The sequence below is a fragment of the Sinohyriopsis cumingii genome, chromosome 3 (assembly GCF_028554795.1).
Source record: "Sinohyriopsis cumingii isolate HCF-2022 chromosome 3, ASM2855479v2, whole genome shotgun sequence".
NCBI lineage: Eukaryota > Metazoa > Mollusca > Bivalvia > Unionida > Unionidae > Sinohyriopsis > Sinohyriopsis cumingii.
The window spans coordinates 102637400-102655407 of record NC_142963.1 but is presented as its reverse complement, the minus strand read 5'-3'; the positions used below and the strand labels follow the sequence as shown (position 1 = coordinate 102655407).

Sequence of the window (18008 nt, the reverse complement as noted above, 5' to 3'; positions counted from 1 at the left end):
AATACGGGAAAAAACAGGAAATCAGATACTATTTATTTGTCTAGAATTACTACAAGTACATATACAAATAAATAAACCATAAATTTGTGATCCTGTCCATAGACTGTTGTAATGAAGCTATATTATAGTGAGTGATTACATTATGAAAACCTCTCCATCTAAAAATAGATGCACTCACATCTTTGTTGATTCTGTAGGAAAGAAGGGACTGCAACTTCTGATGGTGGGACTCCTATTTTTTACCAAAGTGGGAGTTCTGGACTCCTAGTTTTAAAATCCTAGTGAGACCTCTGCAGCAAGAATAATTGTTAAGGAACAACGGGGTAATTTTTATAGGAAATGCAGAATAGTATTCACTGGTCATTTGACTTCTCGCTGACTGATAACACCACAAAGTCAAGTGCGTGTGTTGGCAGCATTGTTGTCTCTTTTTTTAATTTTAATTCATTTCCCCATAATTGTAAGAACCTTTAGTAGTGATTAACATTGATCACTTGCAATTAAAAATCCGGATGAGGTTCTTTTCTTTCCTTAGAGCAAAATCTTTACAAAAACTGTACACAGAATCTATTAAAGAAAACCAGAAAAGACTTACTAGCTTTTAATGTTCTATAATAATAAGGTTAACACTAATCAGCTTTTTAAAGAGCTGCCTTCTTTCACAACTAAGCTAAGATGAAAGGCCACAGTCCAATCATGTCATATCCAAATTCACGTACCAAAAAGATAGTTAACTTTTTACACATTAGTTTTCAAACTGTTGAATTATTTTTTCAAGAATAAACAAATACAAATATATGAAGTTTTGGGAGTTATGCCACAATTGTGTTACATCTGAATTTATGCTATAACGAAGCGTGATATAGTGCTGTTATAATGCATAGCATCTGTTATGTTTTTAATCTGCTGTCAGATGAGATGAAACTACAGCCCTGATGAAATTTGACCTGGTAATCTCCATTTGCATTGCTAGTCACATGACTACCAAATCTTATAGCCTACATGTCCATCAAATCTGATGTTCAATGCTCATATGACACCAAACCACACCCCACCCCTTCTCAATGTTGTTGTACAAAACATTTTGAAATATTAAATGAAAGTCATGTATTGTCTCTTAAAAAAAAGGACACCAAATTCTCAATATATTTATTCAGAGAACAATGGCAAGAAACCTGTTGCAGTCACAGCAACCTAGAGAAAGCCAGCATCATCAAGCAGAGAGCACATGTCAGCATGGTGGTCACGATACCAATAACATGATTGTCAAAAAAAATCTAAAGTGGGGTGGGAAGGGTACAAGGAAACTCAGATTAAATATTCACTAGTCCTTTCAACAAAATGCTGGAAACAGACCAACAGGAAATTTCCTAGACTTTGGGCTAGCAGACTATCTCTAATTTTGAGCCCTGCCACACGAGTACAATGTCATCTGTTTGGGCTCAAGTGTCAGCTTTTAGTTGTGTAGTAAAATGGTACTACATAGGGTGTTTACAAACTAGAGTCAAAATAAAGCACTTAATAACCCTGCAACATCATTTTTTTTATTCTAGTTATGCTGAATACTGACTGATTCTGATCATGGCTGATTCAGACCGTAGCTGTTTTGGCCTAAATTACAAGTTGATTTGGCCCAAATGACAGACTGATTCAGACCATGTGAAATGTTACAAGAATAACAATGGAATACACAAACCTAATTTACTTTCAGAATTACTTTCTTCTGCATGCACGCAGGGGTCAAGCTAGACTTGAATTTTAGGGAGAAGTGACTTCTCCCTTTTGGACAGAACAGGGAGAAGTGGATGTGATGCAAGAAATGCCATATACATACCTCTATATATATATATATATATATATATAATTTTTTTTATATATATCATGTGTGTTCTCTTATTTGAATTATTCCCTCTATTTTGCAGTATGCATATTTGCATTTAAGCAATACTTTATTTTCAAGTAAAAAATTTTCTGAGTTATTTCGGCCATATGACTCTAAAAGAGAATAACAGAAACTATATTGTAACAAATTTTAACTGTGTAACCAAATTACATTATTGTATGTAACTGCAAGTTCATAAAAATGCTTAATCAATTTGTTTAAAATTTTCTTTATTTTTTTACAAATATATTTTCACAATAATGGCACTTTTAAAGATTTCAAGACGCGTTTGAAACACTCCCTGTACCCTGTACATGAGGGAAAATGCACACGTGTCTTCAAATCATACTGTTCTTCATTTCTTTGTTGCGGATAAAACATTACCATAACTATTCATACATAGCACACTAAAATGCATACAGTTACAGACATGGCTCCTTTATAGTCGGTATTTGAACTAAACCGTTTCTTTCCAACCAAATGAACACAGATGTGAGTGCATCTATTTTATTGAAGGAGGGTTTTCATAATGTGTAATCACTCACTTTGCTTCATTACAACAGTCCACTGATAGATTGTGAATTTTAAAAAATCACAGGGCAAAGTCATTTTCGCTTTCCTAACAGAAGAAGGCGAAGTTTACATTTGTCAAGCGGCTCATTTGCCCACTTTGCCTGGTAGCGTGACCCCTGTGCACAGTAAGAGAATGTGAAAATGTTGAAATTTACATCATATAGTTATTAACAAATTTCTAGCCAACTCAGAACAAAACAGATACATGTATGTGCTATGACCTTTTAGATTTTTTAACCCAAAGAACTTTCAAATGTTTCAACAATGAAAACATAAAGTTAACTTTTCATAAATCAGGCCAGTATCAACACTATCAAACAGTAAAGCATATACACTAACTCAATGTATTTACTGATTTCTCATATAAATAATGCTTTATTTAAATTGTATTTAAAAAAAAAAAAACGTATAAAGAGTTGTTGATGAGCAAAACAATAGTCTATCATACTTCACTGTTATCATTCAATTTGTATCTACTGTTATCATTAAATTGTTGTCTTTCAAGTAAACTTTTAAACCAAAAAACCAAGGTTATTTTCAGAAACATTTGAAAATATTTAATTTTAAGAACATATTAAAACAATTAAGTACTGATTTCTGAATAATGTGAGTATATATTTTTGTATATAAATACATATTAATTATAATAAAATTTCCATGTAACCAATAATCACAATATTATTTCAAGTCTGCATTATGTTTTGTGCTCTAGAATGGTGTTAATTTCAGTAAATTTTGCAAATGACACCAAAAGTACTTTAATTATAGCAGTGTTGGTCGAATGGGCTGAGGATCCCACTATTAGTGTTTGCAATTGAATTAATTGAGTATGCACTGATAAAAAAAGACAATAAACAAAAGGTGATAATTTAAGTTAAGATGATATCTGATTGTACACTCCTGAGATACCAATACACACATATGAGGAAGCACCAGGAACAACTGTTGGCACAGTGGAATTACATTGCTGAAAAATGGACCTCAACCAGTCAGCTAGTAAAAGTATGTGTCAGCATTTATGGGCCATGTTAATTTCTCCATTTCTATATTATAAATGACATTATTTTAAATAATAATATCCTTTTTTATCTGTGGTTTGTACAGTATCCAGTTTCAATAATAATATGCATATATTTAACTAATGCATTATAAATTCAACTCACGAAAAACATTTATGGTGCTCAGTTTTTTAAAATAGGGTTTATTTAGAATAAAGAAATATTCTACATAAATCTGATTTTAAAAAATTCAGAAACATGCTCAGACAAAGAAATAGGGGCACCAAAACATTAGCATGCTGAAACCAATGTACAGAAGAAAACAAATGAACTGCATTGAATTTTTTTCAGTTTGAGTAGTTTGTAGAACATTAAATGATACAAAATTAATTTAGAGAAGAAAAATTAACATATGGTGCTTTAAACAATAATTAAATTATATTTCATCTTATAAGGTCCACAAATTTGCAGCATGTGTATCAATAGTATATAGTACAATATACACGCTAAATATTAATTGTAGATAAATCTAATTAAAGCATTAATATATTCTGACTAATATGTGTAATAAAGAGCCCTGATGTCTCGATTTTTCATTGGGTTAATAATTATTATTTCTCAATAAAATATTTAAATTCTGCAATAAGGTCAATAAGCTGCTTAAAAAATATTTCACTACTACATTGCTGATGCACAAACAGTCTTATGTTATTTCATTTCCTTATAATATATAACAACCCCATTATCACGCGCACTATCGGGGTTTAGTTTGATTAAATACATATTTGAACTGCTTCACGTACTTGGGAAATAATGAGAATATCATATTTAAACACATGTAGATGTTATATTTAAATCCCGGATTAAACTTAATAATATTTCACATGGTCCGAATCAGCCCGGCATTTGGTCCGAAAGAGCCCGTAATCTCAGCTGCATCAGCCCGTAGTCCTACTTGTAAGACCTCGACGCTGATATTTATGTCCTGTGCGTCAGGCTCTAAAACAAAAAACGTGCTGTCTTACATTGAATGACTACATCAGCCCGTTACTGCTATCCTAACAGACTATCTTTTGAATTTCAGTCCTGTGTGCTATCTTAATGTAAAATGCTCACAGCCATCAACGAATGACGCATAATAAAAACATACACCGTTATAAATAAAACCAAGGGACACCTTTCATAAGGGCGCAGACATATTGAAAATAATCTTCAAACCAACTGATGAATGCATATATTTTGACAATAACATACATTTAAAGAGAACTGTGTTAACACTATCAACATTTTACATTGTTTTTATTATTTGATTTAATTTTTAGACCATAATTAGTAAATATTTTCATTTTCTCATATTTTAGATTTGTTTTGATTTTTAGATAGATAAGACTAGAGACGAATATGGCAGACTTTCGTGACAATTTCTAGATTTTCCACGTGTCCCACAAATACTTAGTAACTCTTATAACAAGAAAACCGCCTGTAATAGTTTTAGAGTCTAAAAATGGGTATTTTGGAAAAAATTCAGGAAATCGAGAGGGAAATCTCCCGTACTCAGAAAAACAAGGGTAAGATAAGTGTTATAATACATATGTTACGTGATTTCGATGAGGGTTTACTAAACACCGAAATTAAGTCGAATCAGCGAAACGGAATGTCAGAACCACCAAAACATTCACTCACTATTCAGCGTTCTGAAATTTAAGATACATATGGTCTAATTTGTAATTATTTTTTTAATGCACTGTCGTATTATGTCACTTGCCATGGTGATCATCATATTATGTCACTTGCCATGGTTGAGTCACAGGTAACTAAGAGATTTTTTTTAACACATACCTTCAACTCATCAAGAAGATTTTCAGAAGAAAATTATTGGTCATAGTGGAATTTATAGTGGTGGCCTGGTTCTAAACTTCAGGGTTCCTGTACCCTCCAGATTTTAAGGACACCTTGGAATCCAAACTAAAACACAGGTGCTCGACGCGAGCTTGATGTTAAGAAAAAATTAATAATCTAAAGGAAAATAATCATACAGAGTGACAAAAATACCCTCATGACCCGTTCTGACATAGGACCCTCTCTATCATGATATATAAGAGAGAAGGTACAGAACTTCCAAATACTTCGCTCCACCCATGACCCTCGATTTCCTTTGCTATTTCCGTCTTTAAAGGCATGCGACCATACTATATGGCTTGTTTTACTTCTGAGATATTTTTCTATCCATCAAGCCATCATTGACTTTTCTGCGTTGTACCAAACTGAAGTTACGGGCTCCGAAACGTGCGATTTTCGCGAAGTTCTCCATTGTGGACACTTCCGTGCTCCTATGATACTAAGAATAACCTTTTGAGCCAATCATATTTCGGCGTTGACGTTTGTGCCGCCTGTTTTGAAAATAGAGATGCATGTATACGATGTGTTGTGCAGTGAAGAAGACAATGTATAATACTTGCATGGAACAGGATTCCTAAAGTTGTATCGAGTTAATGGTAAGTAAAAAACTTACTTTTGCATCTACCGCTGTACTGTAATTCAAGAAGGGATGCACCATAGAGTTGAAAACATTGTCCATATCGCTCTTGTCACCGGTTTTCAGATGAGCATGGAAGTGTCCACAAGTGTCGCACGTTTCGGAGCCCGTAACTTCAGTTTGGTACAACGCAGAAAAGTCAATGATGGCTTGATGGATAGAAAAATATCTCAGAAGTAAAACAAGCCATATAGTATTGAAATGTGCCTTTAAAGACGGAAATAGCAGAAGGAAATCGAGGGTCATGGGTGGAGCGAAGTATTTGGAAGTTCCGTACCTTCTCTCTTATATATTATGATAGAGAGGGTCCTATGTCAGAACGGGTCATGGGGGTAATCTAAGGTATTTTTGTCACTCTGTATGATTTTTTTCCTTTAGATTATTATTTTTTTTCTTAACATCAAGCTCGCGTCGAGCACCTGTGAACTAAAATACCCCGGAAGCCTCCTTGAAAATTACTTGTTGTCATAAAATGTCCTGGAATTTTATATTAAAAAACTGAACTGAACATTTTATTAGAGAAAATACATTATTTTTCCGCTGTAACTTTGCGGTGAACAATTTGCAGTGATCATCATATTATGTCACTTGCCATGGTTGAGTCACAGGTAACTAAGAGATTTTTATAACGCATACAGCATTGTATCTCTGATAAAAGTATCAGACTAAACAAACGACTCCTGAAACCTTAGAATTTTCTCTATAAATTCTCCTGGAAAACTCTTGGAAAATAAAAATCATTTTGGTGCAGGATCCCTGAACCTGGGTAAAGAATGGAGAACGTCAGGTCTGTCATAACGAATAACGTTAGTACACATTTGTTTCAACAGGCACAGCTTTTACTGTGAAATCACAGTGTACAACATTCAATCCAGTTTGTACTGAACCACACCATTAGGTTGACCTTGTCCAAAAATGTCATTCTACTTTAATATTGATTTCTGCTGTATTTTTGGTGTGTGTAAATACTGACCTTCCAAAGGAATATGGGCATGTATATAAGGAATCAAGTAAAGCAAAGAATCACCTTTTAAAGGTATGTGTAATCAAGTTCTAAAAAATGACACTCATTATTCAAATAATCAATACTGAACAACAACATTTAACCAGTATGACTATATGGATCCATATCGCTGAATCAGAGTTGCAAAATGCTGAAGCAGAATATCAATATTAACCAAAAAATGTAGAGAGTTCAAAATCACCAAAATGGAATGTTGGTCTCATCATCACCATTGAAAAGGAGATTGAAATCACAAAACAAATATTGTAACCAACAGTTTGTTGTTGTTATGGGGTTTAACACCATTTTTCAGCACAAAATAGGATATACATCATGGCCAGTATAACTGGTCAAGGAAGAACCTGAGACAACCCCAGGAAGAACCACTGACCCACAGGTGATTCAGATTTGCACTTTGGAAAAATAAACAGGACAGAGTGGATAAATAGATCAGAATAAAACTAGTGTGCAATACAATTATGTTAGTGAGTGGAATATGTCACAAATAAATTGACAACATATAATTTGTTGCAATTAAATCTATTAAAGTCCATAATGTGAAACATTTTAAATGCATTGATATGATATGCATTGATATGATGTATTAAATGATATGATAAATCATGAACTCAATTACAGATTACATAGCTGTATAAAAAAATAGTTCAGGATGATCCGATTTGCAATATACTGTATTATGTTAATTCCAAACATTATACAACTAAACAATGAAAGTTAAGTCCACATTTTTGTGATTCACAGTATCCTATAAATGTCACTAATGTCATCTGGTATAAAATCCAAAAATTCTTATTCACTGTCAGTTCTGTTCTGAAATCCTCCATGACCATCTGGTAGCCATAAATATCGTTTGACTCTATGCGCTTACACAGAGACTGAGCTTGGGCTCAGAAACTACTACTTTAATCATACAGTCTGTGAAATTTATTAAAGGTTGCAAATGAGCATATATCAGTTGTTGGCAAGATGACAAAAAGTTCAAATTACCACCCTCTGTTACTTGGCACTGGTGGCTTGATCAAAGGGTTGTTACATGGGAAAACATGGAGGGTGTTTCCTTTACAAGCTAAGGAATTAAGGTCAAACATTCACTGGAAGATGTTGAACTCTGCTTGGTATTGATCAAGTACTTGTATTAAATTTGTGGCCCTATCAAAAGATTGTCAACTTAAAAAAGTGATTGCTGCCTTTGCAAGCGAAGGAATAATCTGTCAACTTTCACTGCCAGAAAACTTCAGAAATATCACTTGGGAATTAAATCTAGAAAAGGAAATTAAATCGAACTTATATGATACATATTGTTTATACAACAAAACCCAAATCTATTAATACAAATAAAGATTTTAGGACTTTCACGAAAACGGAAGCAATATGCTTTCTAAAAAACACCCAGGGACATACATATATTTTATACCTCTGTTGGGGTGATTTCCAGCTTACTTTCAGTGAGATTCACTTTGGATCCATTTCAGTGATTACTTTATGTCATAAAGACTCCATTTCAGGGACTCTGAAATTGAAGATAAATAGTGAAAGAATAATGGACAATTGATGTTTTATAATTCCATTCATTGATTTGGATTTTGTTTCAGAGGGTTTTTAGATTCTTTTCTACTAATTTCCAGCTCCAGACCTCATATCAGGATTATACCATTACAAATAGATAACAGATGTTTTATAACAATATTTTGATGTTTTCTAATGCCACTTCAGTAATTCATCTCTTTTTAGGTGTTACTGACATTGAATACAGATACCTATAAAATAATGGACATATGGTTGTGTTATAAGGAAATTTTTGTGAGTTTTTTAATTCGATTTTAAGGATTTCCAATTGTACTTTAGTGATTCAGGCTGTTTTGCTGCTGCTGACACCTTTTTTGGTCTGTTTTAGTGTTTAGATATTTAGGTAATATATTTCAAAGTCAAATCTATTCCGCAAACACCATTTGTTATGTCCTTTTTATTGATGTGATCTCATTGTAACTGTACAAAGACTAATGTATGCAGAAATACACATAATAATTTTTGCCCAGAGTTCTTTTCTGTGCTGTGCGAGTCCCTGCTTCTCGACTGTCAGATTCTGGTGTTGGAGTCTCAGTTGTTAGGATTGGTTCTGTAGGTTTTATATGCTGTCAGAGTATATGGTGACCAATTTGGTTCTGCACAATAAATCGAGTTGTCATCATCTTAACTAATCAAACTCTGTGGTTGACTTGCATTTGGGATAATAAAGAACTCTATCAATTTCAGGCTGAAAAATTCTTAAGTTAAGGACACTATAATTGAAAAAAGAAAAATAGTTTCCGCTCAGTAGCATGAGTTCTCAACCATGGAATTTGTTTTGTTTTTGTTGTTTTTTAATGGCATTTTGATCACATTATTGGCTGCATCATGCCGAGACAATTGGATCAAAGAACCCTTCCCAAGGACACCTTGGTAGCTGACCCTAGAGCACCTGGGTGAGTATCAAACCTGTGACTCCTGGATTACAAATCAGATACTCTTCCAATTGGGCCAGCTTGGCTCCTATGAGGTAGTAAAATTTGTGGATAGCTTGAACATGGGGTACGGAAAAACCCTATTGATTTTGGGGTCCAAAATAGGGAAAAACCCTATTGATTCTGGGGTCCAAAATGTCAAGATTGGTGTGACTGAAAGAAGAAAAACATGTCTGCAGCACCTACAGTTACCAGAACTTTTGGATGGCTTGCACTTGGGTAAGAGAACCCTATTAATATCAGGGTCAGAGGGTTAAGAGTCAAGTTTACTATTACTGAAAGAAGATTTGTGCACAAGGAGTTCTACCATCTACAGTCATCAAGCTTTGTGAATGGCCTTCACATTGGATAAGAAAGTAACTTTTTAATTTTAAGCTCAAGGTTAAGGTCATTCTGACTGAAAGCAGAATGGTTTCTGCACAGTAACTTGAATTTTCCATCATATACAGTTACTAAACTTTGTGGATGGAAACCTGTTGATTTTGTATTCAAAAGATCAATGGTCAAGGTCACTGTGACTGAAAAGAATACTGGTGGTTTCTGCACATTAACATCACATACCTCAACCAGTCTGTATGTATGGCATGCATTGATTTTAGAATCTAAAGGTCAAAGGCCAAGGTGACTGACTGAAAGAAGAAACAATGGTTTGTACTCAGAAATTTTAAGTTAGATGACCATTAAATAAAGGACAGGCATGTAACATGCTTTTCATACAACAATACTCTGGACTTAATTTGCATAATATAACAGAGTTATGCTACCTTTAGCCAAACTTTCCATTTTGCTAAGTATAGCTACTGTATGCCCAAAGAAACTGGGATAAAGTGTAAATGGTGATTATTCATGTAAAAAATACGCTTCTGTATGTTCCTGGTTCTTTCTTTTGTTAAGAGAAAAAATATTGTTGTCTTTGTCTGAGGCAGTTTCAAGACAAAAACAAATAACAAACACGAGAGCACAGAATTTACAAGAATGCACATTATTATGTATCTAATGCACTCATCATTGTTGGAAATGTCATTGTCATGCTGAACAGAAGAGGATATTAGGGTTTTAATTTTCATAATAGATTGGATGATCTGAGAAGAGGAATATTTTGTAAGTTTTGGCTTTATTTTGTCATTACGTTTTATTTTTATAGCCACAGAATACCATCTTGGCTTACTGAAGGCCAAACTAGCAAGGTATCGTCAGCAGCTACTAGAGCCTCAAGGGAAATCGGGAGCCAAGGTAAAATGTTATGATCTCAGCTCAGAATTGTCAGTATTTGTCTACATTTGAGTGTGTGTTTGTGTGTGATTTAGATTTTAACATAGCTTTAACAATTTTTCAGTAATATCGCTATGATGTCTGCAGTGTGGCAGTTTTTAGTGATGTCTAACACTGGAGCAGAGGCAGAGCTACTCTGTTAGTACCATTTTATGTCTTTGGTATGACTTGGTTGGGGTTCAAACCCACAACCACTTAAGCCACCACTGTGGTGTCTTCATTTGAAGTTTGTTGGTATAATAAATGAAAGCTAAAAGTAATCCATAATCCCATGACTAAATATTAAACTGTTGTATTTGTCCTGCTCTGACAATATCGGTGGCAAGTGAAGAAAATTAAGTTGTTTTTTTAATGATGGATATTTAAAAAGTTCTGAATATTAGTGAGCTGTACAGTAAAGTCCCTTTATCAGTGAACAGTATATCAATGCATCTCCTCAAAGTATGCCCCATATACCTCTTCACACTTTCTCATTCTGATTATACAGTTATTAAATACCATTTTGTATTCATTTCTTTGTTATGTTTACACACTGGAAAACCACTTCCAGACATATCACAGCTTTGGATCATCTGCCCCTCCATGAATCTGTGATAACATGATTCAGCCAAAAATCACTTGGATGTAAATCAGGGCTGTATGGAGATGTGGCAGAGTTGGGGTCTTGTGGCCCTTCATAAAGTCTGTCAAAGTGGTGGATTTATGTGCCAGTGCACTGTCATGGATTAGATGGATAATTTGGGTACTGTTATGTGGAATGATTGTTCGGTAGTGTTCCACAACTTTTTGTAACACTTGGTGGTGTAGTAAGACACATGTACCAGGATGACTGGGCCTTTTGCATCAAGAAATACAGTGTATAAAACAATCTTGACAGTCTGACTTCAAGTGATTTTTAATCTATGCTTCTTTTTTCCAATCCATATTTACCTATTTTCTCTTGAATTTGGTTCAGAAAAGTAAATCCATATTGTCTTTCAAACATTCCATATGACCTTTTTTTATATTTGGCAAGTAGTTGTTTGATGATCCAACCCAAGTCTGTTTTTTTATCATGAGTCTGCTAATGCCAGATCCACCATGCACAAACATTCCAGATGGTGAAATGATTCTTCAGTATATCAAAAACAGCTGACAAATTAATTCCCATGGTAATAGAAATACTTTTGACAGTGTATCATGCCTCATTATCAGTTGCCTTCTCGACAGCTGCTTCTTTATTCTCATCATTTGCGGACTATAATGTACTGGAATGCAGGTCATCTTCCATGTATTTGCCTCCATCTTTAAAATAACGATACCTTTTGTTGGATATAAATCTGTAAAACTTGATCCAGATTGGCCTTGGTATCAATCGGAGAGTATTCTAAGAGCACCTGGATTTTACAGTATGTTCTTTACTCAGTAGCTGAATTGTATTTCCATCTTCAGCATTTTGATGTCACTGTGATTTACCAATGTTATTTCACATGATGGCAGGTTGCACTTGCAGCTGAAGATCTATTTATAGAATGTTATTTTGTCTGTCAATATGCATTAAAGTGTTTGACAGGTTACAGGAAACAAAAAAGTTGTCTCAGAATTTTCATAACTTTTCAAATGCCCTTTGTATTTTTCTTTTCATTCTAAAACATTATTTTGATGACTCTGGCTATACAGTGGTTCACATCATTCATACCTGTTGCAAAATTGTTTGGTACATATTGCTATGTCAGCAGTTATGGCCCACAGCTACAACATTTTAATGAGGGAGTGTTGTAAGTTTATTTTCCTTATTTGCAGTTTTTTTCAATCTTTTTAGAAGAGAGGTAAATTGGATCCTTGCTGGTTTGAACTCATTTGAATTAAAACCCCAGGTTTAGAGTTAAACTAACATTTTGTCTACAAAATTTTGGTACAGAGAAGTTTTTTTTATTGTATACATAAAAACATATTACTGTGTATAAGAATTGCAAACAGTATACTAATTTGTATGGAAGGAAAGAAAAACCTGAACTAATGATGGTCCTTTGCTTTAAAAATTAGCAAGATTCACCTTTCCAGCCTGTAACAGACCAGTCATCTTCAAAATCTAAAACATTTTAATATTATTGGGATGCATTATCCACAGTATTCAGTCAAATATGAAGCCATGTTTATGAAAAGAGTTTAGTTGGACTAGTTAAGGAACAATGTTTCTCACGTAAATTATTCAGCTAATCGATGTTAAAAGCTCTGTATTAATTTATTTTTTAACTTTAAATTTGTATAATTTTGGTTACGTGGTCCATAGTGGTACTGTGTTATACTTGGAATTATGTTGTTAAAATCAGCAGGAGCTGTACGCTTTATTTTATTCAAAATTACTGGTAAAAATGACTTTTTCAAATTTGAGAAATATTTAGTTGCTTTCAGTAATAAAAACATTGTCTATCTTTCAAGGCTTTAAAGGTAATTGTATCCCATTTTAATGTATGTTTTTGTGTGTATATGATACAAAACATTATGCATCTTTCATGACTTTGAAATTAATTGTATCCATTTTAATATATGCATATTATTTTAATCTTTTTTCTTTTTTACAGATGAAAATGGAATAGAACTTTTGTATAGAAAATTGTTTGTTTGCCATTCTTGAATTTGATTGTTTTGTATCTGTTTGTTTTAGGGAGAAGGCTTTGATGTGATGAAATCTGGTGATGCAAGGGTGGCTCTAATAGGTTTTCCATCCGTGGGAAAGGTAAGATATTTGGCTATGCATGTTCGACAAGATTAAACACGTTTCTATAATTTTGGTCACAGGAGTGGTAGCGTGTTATATCCAAAGCTGCATTATAATCAAATTCATCATAAAGTAGGAAAGGTAAGCCAGTTGGCAAAGAAAGCTGTTAGCTAGACTAAACAACACATTTCTATTTTGAATATGTTCACCAATCACAATGACATTAGGAATATAAGCTTCACTATCGCTAGAATCTAGCTATCCCACAAAAACATTTTCATTTCTATGGACAAGGGGAAGAAACTCTTACCCATTACTTCCCTTTCACCCTCCAGTGTTGGGGGGTGTGTGTGTGATTTGGATTTTTACCATAACTTTAACAATTTTTCCCATCATATCGCTATAATATCTGCAGTGTGGCAGTTTATAGAAATGTCTAGCACTGGGGCATCACGCCACAGACATGTAGCATCATATCCTACCCAGTCACATTATCCTGACACAGGGCTGACCAGTCGTAAAACTAACCTCTTAATGCAGAGCACCAAGTGAGGCAACTGCTGGTACCATTTTTATGTCTTTGGTATGACTTGGCCAGGGTTTAAATGTGTAACCTCCCACAAACGAGGCAGATGTGCTATTATTTAGCCCACCAGAGTGGCCAGTGTAGGTGCAAGCATGTAATGTTTGCATTGACATGTAGCTCATTTTCTCTGACACTGTTGCATGTGTAGTCATGAAACTTGATTTGTATATTCATCATTGATGGTACTGCTCATAAGAAGCAAAAGGAGGTCACAGTAGCTGATATTTAACAGGACTTTAAGGACATTTGGAGTATGCCAAATCATATGCTGCATAACTTTTGCATGATTCGAAAACAATGGAAACATTTAGCATAAGATAGATTGAAAATGCCATTTTCATCTTATTCATGGCAAATTTTCTGCATCTTTAACAGAGTAATCAAGAACATTGGCTTGTCAATGGTTAAGAACATAGTTTCCACTCTTACTCATGACCCATACTCTCTGAAAATGAAGTTTTCTAAAGTTTTCCAATGCATGTGGTGAAGAATTAACTGTATTTAATTTATTGTATTAATAAAGACACGTGAATTATGTTTAGCTGACATTTTATGTTGTTGTTTCAAGTATCGAAAGAATATATATTGTCGCTGTGTTGCAAAAGAAACTGATCATTCATTAAAGAGGATATGTGTAGCCTAACAATTAATTTTCATAATACATATACACAAATATAAAATGGAATGTTTGGGATCCAGAAATGTTCTTTTCAATCGTAAGTCTGTTTTAGCATTTGATGTCTCAGATTGAGTAATTTCCTGTTATGCAGTATTTATAAGTATTTATGTATTTATATATTTGTATTGTTTAATGCCACATCAGCAGAATTCTGGTTAGAGTACCAAGTAAGTTAGGTATCCCGAAAGACATAGAAACCAAAGATTATGGCAAAATAAAGTAAAATATTTCCTAGAGCAGAAAGGTTGTCTTTATTTGCTGCCTCTGACAACATGCAGGAGGCACATTGTGATTATTCTACATCCCCAAGCCCCTCTCCCCCCGGGGTGGGTGGGGAGAGTGCATGTGTTCAGAATACAGGATTTTATCATAAATGATCTTGATTAATCATTTGAGCCTGCCTGGTGCAAGGTTGGAAAAGTTGGGATTGGGGTTATCTGAAAAATTGTCAGACTTTGGTAATTTAAAGGTTGAGCTTATTAAAAAGCTTGAGTTAGAATTTAAAAAAAACGATCAGAACATCTTTAAAAGTTAGTTGTCATCTGTTCATGTTTTCTTCACCTTTTTTATTGTAGTCCACTTTGCTCAATACCTTGACAGATACTCACAGTGAGACAGCTTCATATGAATTCACCACCCTCACCTGTATCCCAGGTGTCATAGAAGTAAGTAGTAATAAGACAAAAGTAGAAAACCTCTCTCACCTGTATTCCAGGTGTCAGTAAGTAGTAATAAAACAAACAGTAATTTTATGCCAGAACACCTTTAGTATAAAAACTTGCTTGGGACTAAGGTCTTAGGACTCCAGTGCTAGTCTTTATTTTGTGACATCACTAATACATTGTTTCATTAATTGTTATTGTTTTCTTCATTAAACCAGCAGTTTGTACAAGTGGGTTATTCAGAGGCCTACAATGAAGATATTGAACTAAAATTTGACTTGTACAAATTTTATGAAAGTACACAATTTTGAGTTGCGAATGTGCTTTGATTGCATGGCAAGAAGATATTTTTTCCTCAGCCATAGTTTTGAAAGCTCTTTCAGTTTTCTTTTGATTGTTTATAATGTCCTATATTATTAAATACCTGCATTTGTAATGTATTTAATTTCTTTCACACTCATATAAACTGCATTAAAACATTCATGAGAAAAGTGTCAAAGAAAAAAGATACTTTTTTATTTCCTTTAAATTTTTATATAAAATTACCATATTTACACATATGATGATTTTTTTCTCAATGTTATTAAATAAGAAATATTTTTTCCCCTTATCTTTCAATATTTCAGTGAAACATTTAATTCTGCATTGTCCATTTCATTCATTTTTTCTAACATGGTACAAGAAGTGCATGTAAGGTAACCAAGGTTTTGCATTGCCTTTGCTGTCACAAAAATATCTGTCTTGGGTTTCATGTTAATAAATAGGTCCAGTAAACCAAAATGTGAACAGTGGATCTGACTTGAACAGCTAACACTGGCTCCAGGGCCACAGACTTGAGGCAAAAATGGCATTAGTTAAATTGGACATTTCTATTGTGCTTTCTTTTATTTGTTGAACAATTTCTCAATTAGTACTTACTTTACTGTCGCTGTTGACGAAAGGCATTGACCCATTTAATGACATCAGGATCTTAAAACAAGCATGTGAGGTCATGAGAAACATTGCACATGAACCAAGGATGGCACAAAGTTAGGACGGTCAACAATAATGACTACATAATTTATTTGATCAGTTTATTTACTGCATGTATATTTTGTTTGAATTTGATAGTCATCATAAAAGTGATACATTACTGACCTACAGACAGCTCATCCAACCTTTCCATTCAGACACCAGTAAGATAACTTTTTAATCTAGAAAGATTCTGTCAGATGTAATTTGTTTAATTACGATTGAAAGTTAAAGATTTTAGATTGGACCAAAAATCTGCAGTTTGCTCTAAGTTGAGTTTGACAGATATATCACTTCTAAGGAAACCCTGAAGAGTGTTAACATCACTCATACTTGTCTCATAATAGGAGTGTATGCATATCCATGCATTTAAGTACAGTGGAACCCCACTATAATGCGCCCCGCCATAACGCGAATTCGGATATAACGCGGTCGTAGCATGGCTCCCGAAATTTTGTATATTCATTCACACATGGAGAAAAAAAATTTGGAGAAAAGTAAAAAAAACAAAACAAGAAATTAACTTAATTTTGGGCATGAGATTAGTTGTGACTTTTAAAATAATATGATCGTGGCATGGTTCCTGAAATTTGAAATTCATTTACGTGTATTTTTATCGGACTGTGAAAATATTTGTTTAACGTACGAGAAATAGTGTGTAAAACGTTTATTATAATTTGGTGGAAGAATTCGCGTATGACTTTTAATAATAAACGATCGGAACTTAACAATTTATCCAGGTTCTTTAAGTGATTTTGGAGAAGTGATCGTGTATGAATTCTAAAATAATACGATATATATAACGTACGAGAAATAGTGTGTACAACGCTTGGCTTCTGAAATTTATCAATTTGAACAGGTTGTGGTGAAGCTCCGTATTCTACTCTAGAAGAGAAAACTGGTTTCATTAGGTTTTTGAATTGTTAAGCCGAAGTAAACATTATCGGAAGTGTTACTTATTACGGATCCATGAGTAAAGCCAGTAAATCGTCTTTGTGATTGTCTTCCATGAATTCTGTATACAGTCGTTGCTCAAACAATAGCCGACATGGGCTTCTTATTTAACTGCAATCACAGCCAAGCAGCAGACAAAGCTGTGGTTGATACAAGAGTCGCACAATTTAATAAACATCAAAGGACGAAAGCCGCCAACATGTATGCTGTGCTTGGCGGTGTGATCAAACAACAAACAGTTGAAAGTAAATAATATCCACTTTATTATCTGTAAATTAAAAGGGTATGAAATTGTACATCCGTTCAGCTTAATTTTGTTTTATATAAAAAGTGATTTGTAACCATTGCAGGCCTTCATTACTTAGTTATCGAGCTTTATCTGTGTACGTTGTTTGCTTATATAAAAAAATATTTTACTGTTATGGAAAAGCAAGTTCAAAAACGCAAGTCGTTTCCTGCTAAAGAGAAACTGTATGCCCTAGATCAACTAAAGAAGGGCAAACAACAAACTCAGCTTGCCAGAGATCTAGGAATCGGCGAGTCCACTTTGCGAGGGTGGAAAACAGATGAAGGAAAGCTCCATAGTCTACCCAACATTCTTGAAGAGGAAACTGGTTTACAGCGTAAAA

The 18008-nt window shown here is 34.0% G+C and overlaps 2 protein-coding genes across 4 annotated transcripts in view; one reads left to right on the top strand and one right to left on the bottom strand.

Moving 5' to 3' along the window:
• Positions 1 to 4672, bottom strand: part of LOC149803420 (cytochrome c oxidase assembly protein ctaG-like) — a 113938-nt gene extending 109266 nt beyond the window's left edge. The window contains exon 1 of one of the 3 annotated variants that reach the window (XM_089953125.1): positions 4631 to 4672. The gene's annotated coding sequence lies outside the window, so the exon portion shown is untranslated. Of the gene's footprint in view, positions 1 to 178; positions 389 to 4605 lie in introns of those variants that run through there. The other 2 variants (XM_089953126.1, XM_089953127.1) reach the window with 2 other exon arrangements.
• Positions 4673 to 4831: 159 nt separating this feature from the next.
• The window catches only part of LOC149803419 (developmentally-regulated GTP-binding protein 2-like), a 39276-nt gene continuing 26099 nt past the window's right edge, over positions 4832 to 18008 (top strand). The window contains exons 1-4 of the mRNA XM_089953120.1: positions 4832 to 5021; positions 10659 to 10747; positions 13434 to 13505; positions 15328 to 15417. Of these exons, the coding sequence (XP_089809246.1) occupies positions 4958 to 5021; positions 10659 to 10747; positions 13434 to 13505; positions 15328 to 15417 (315 nt within the window). The 5' untranslated portion in view covers positions 4832 to 4957. The remainder of the gene's footprint in view (positions 5022 to 10658; positions 10748 to 13433; positions 13506 to 15327; positions 15418 to 18008) is intronic.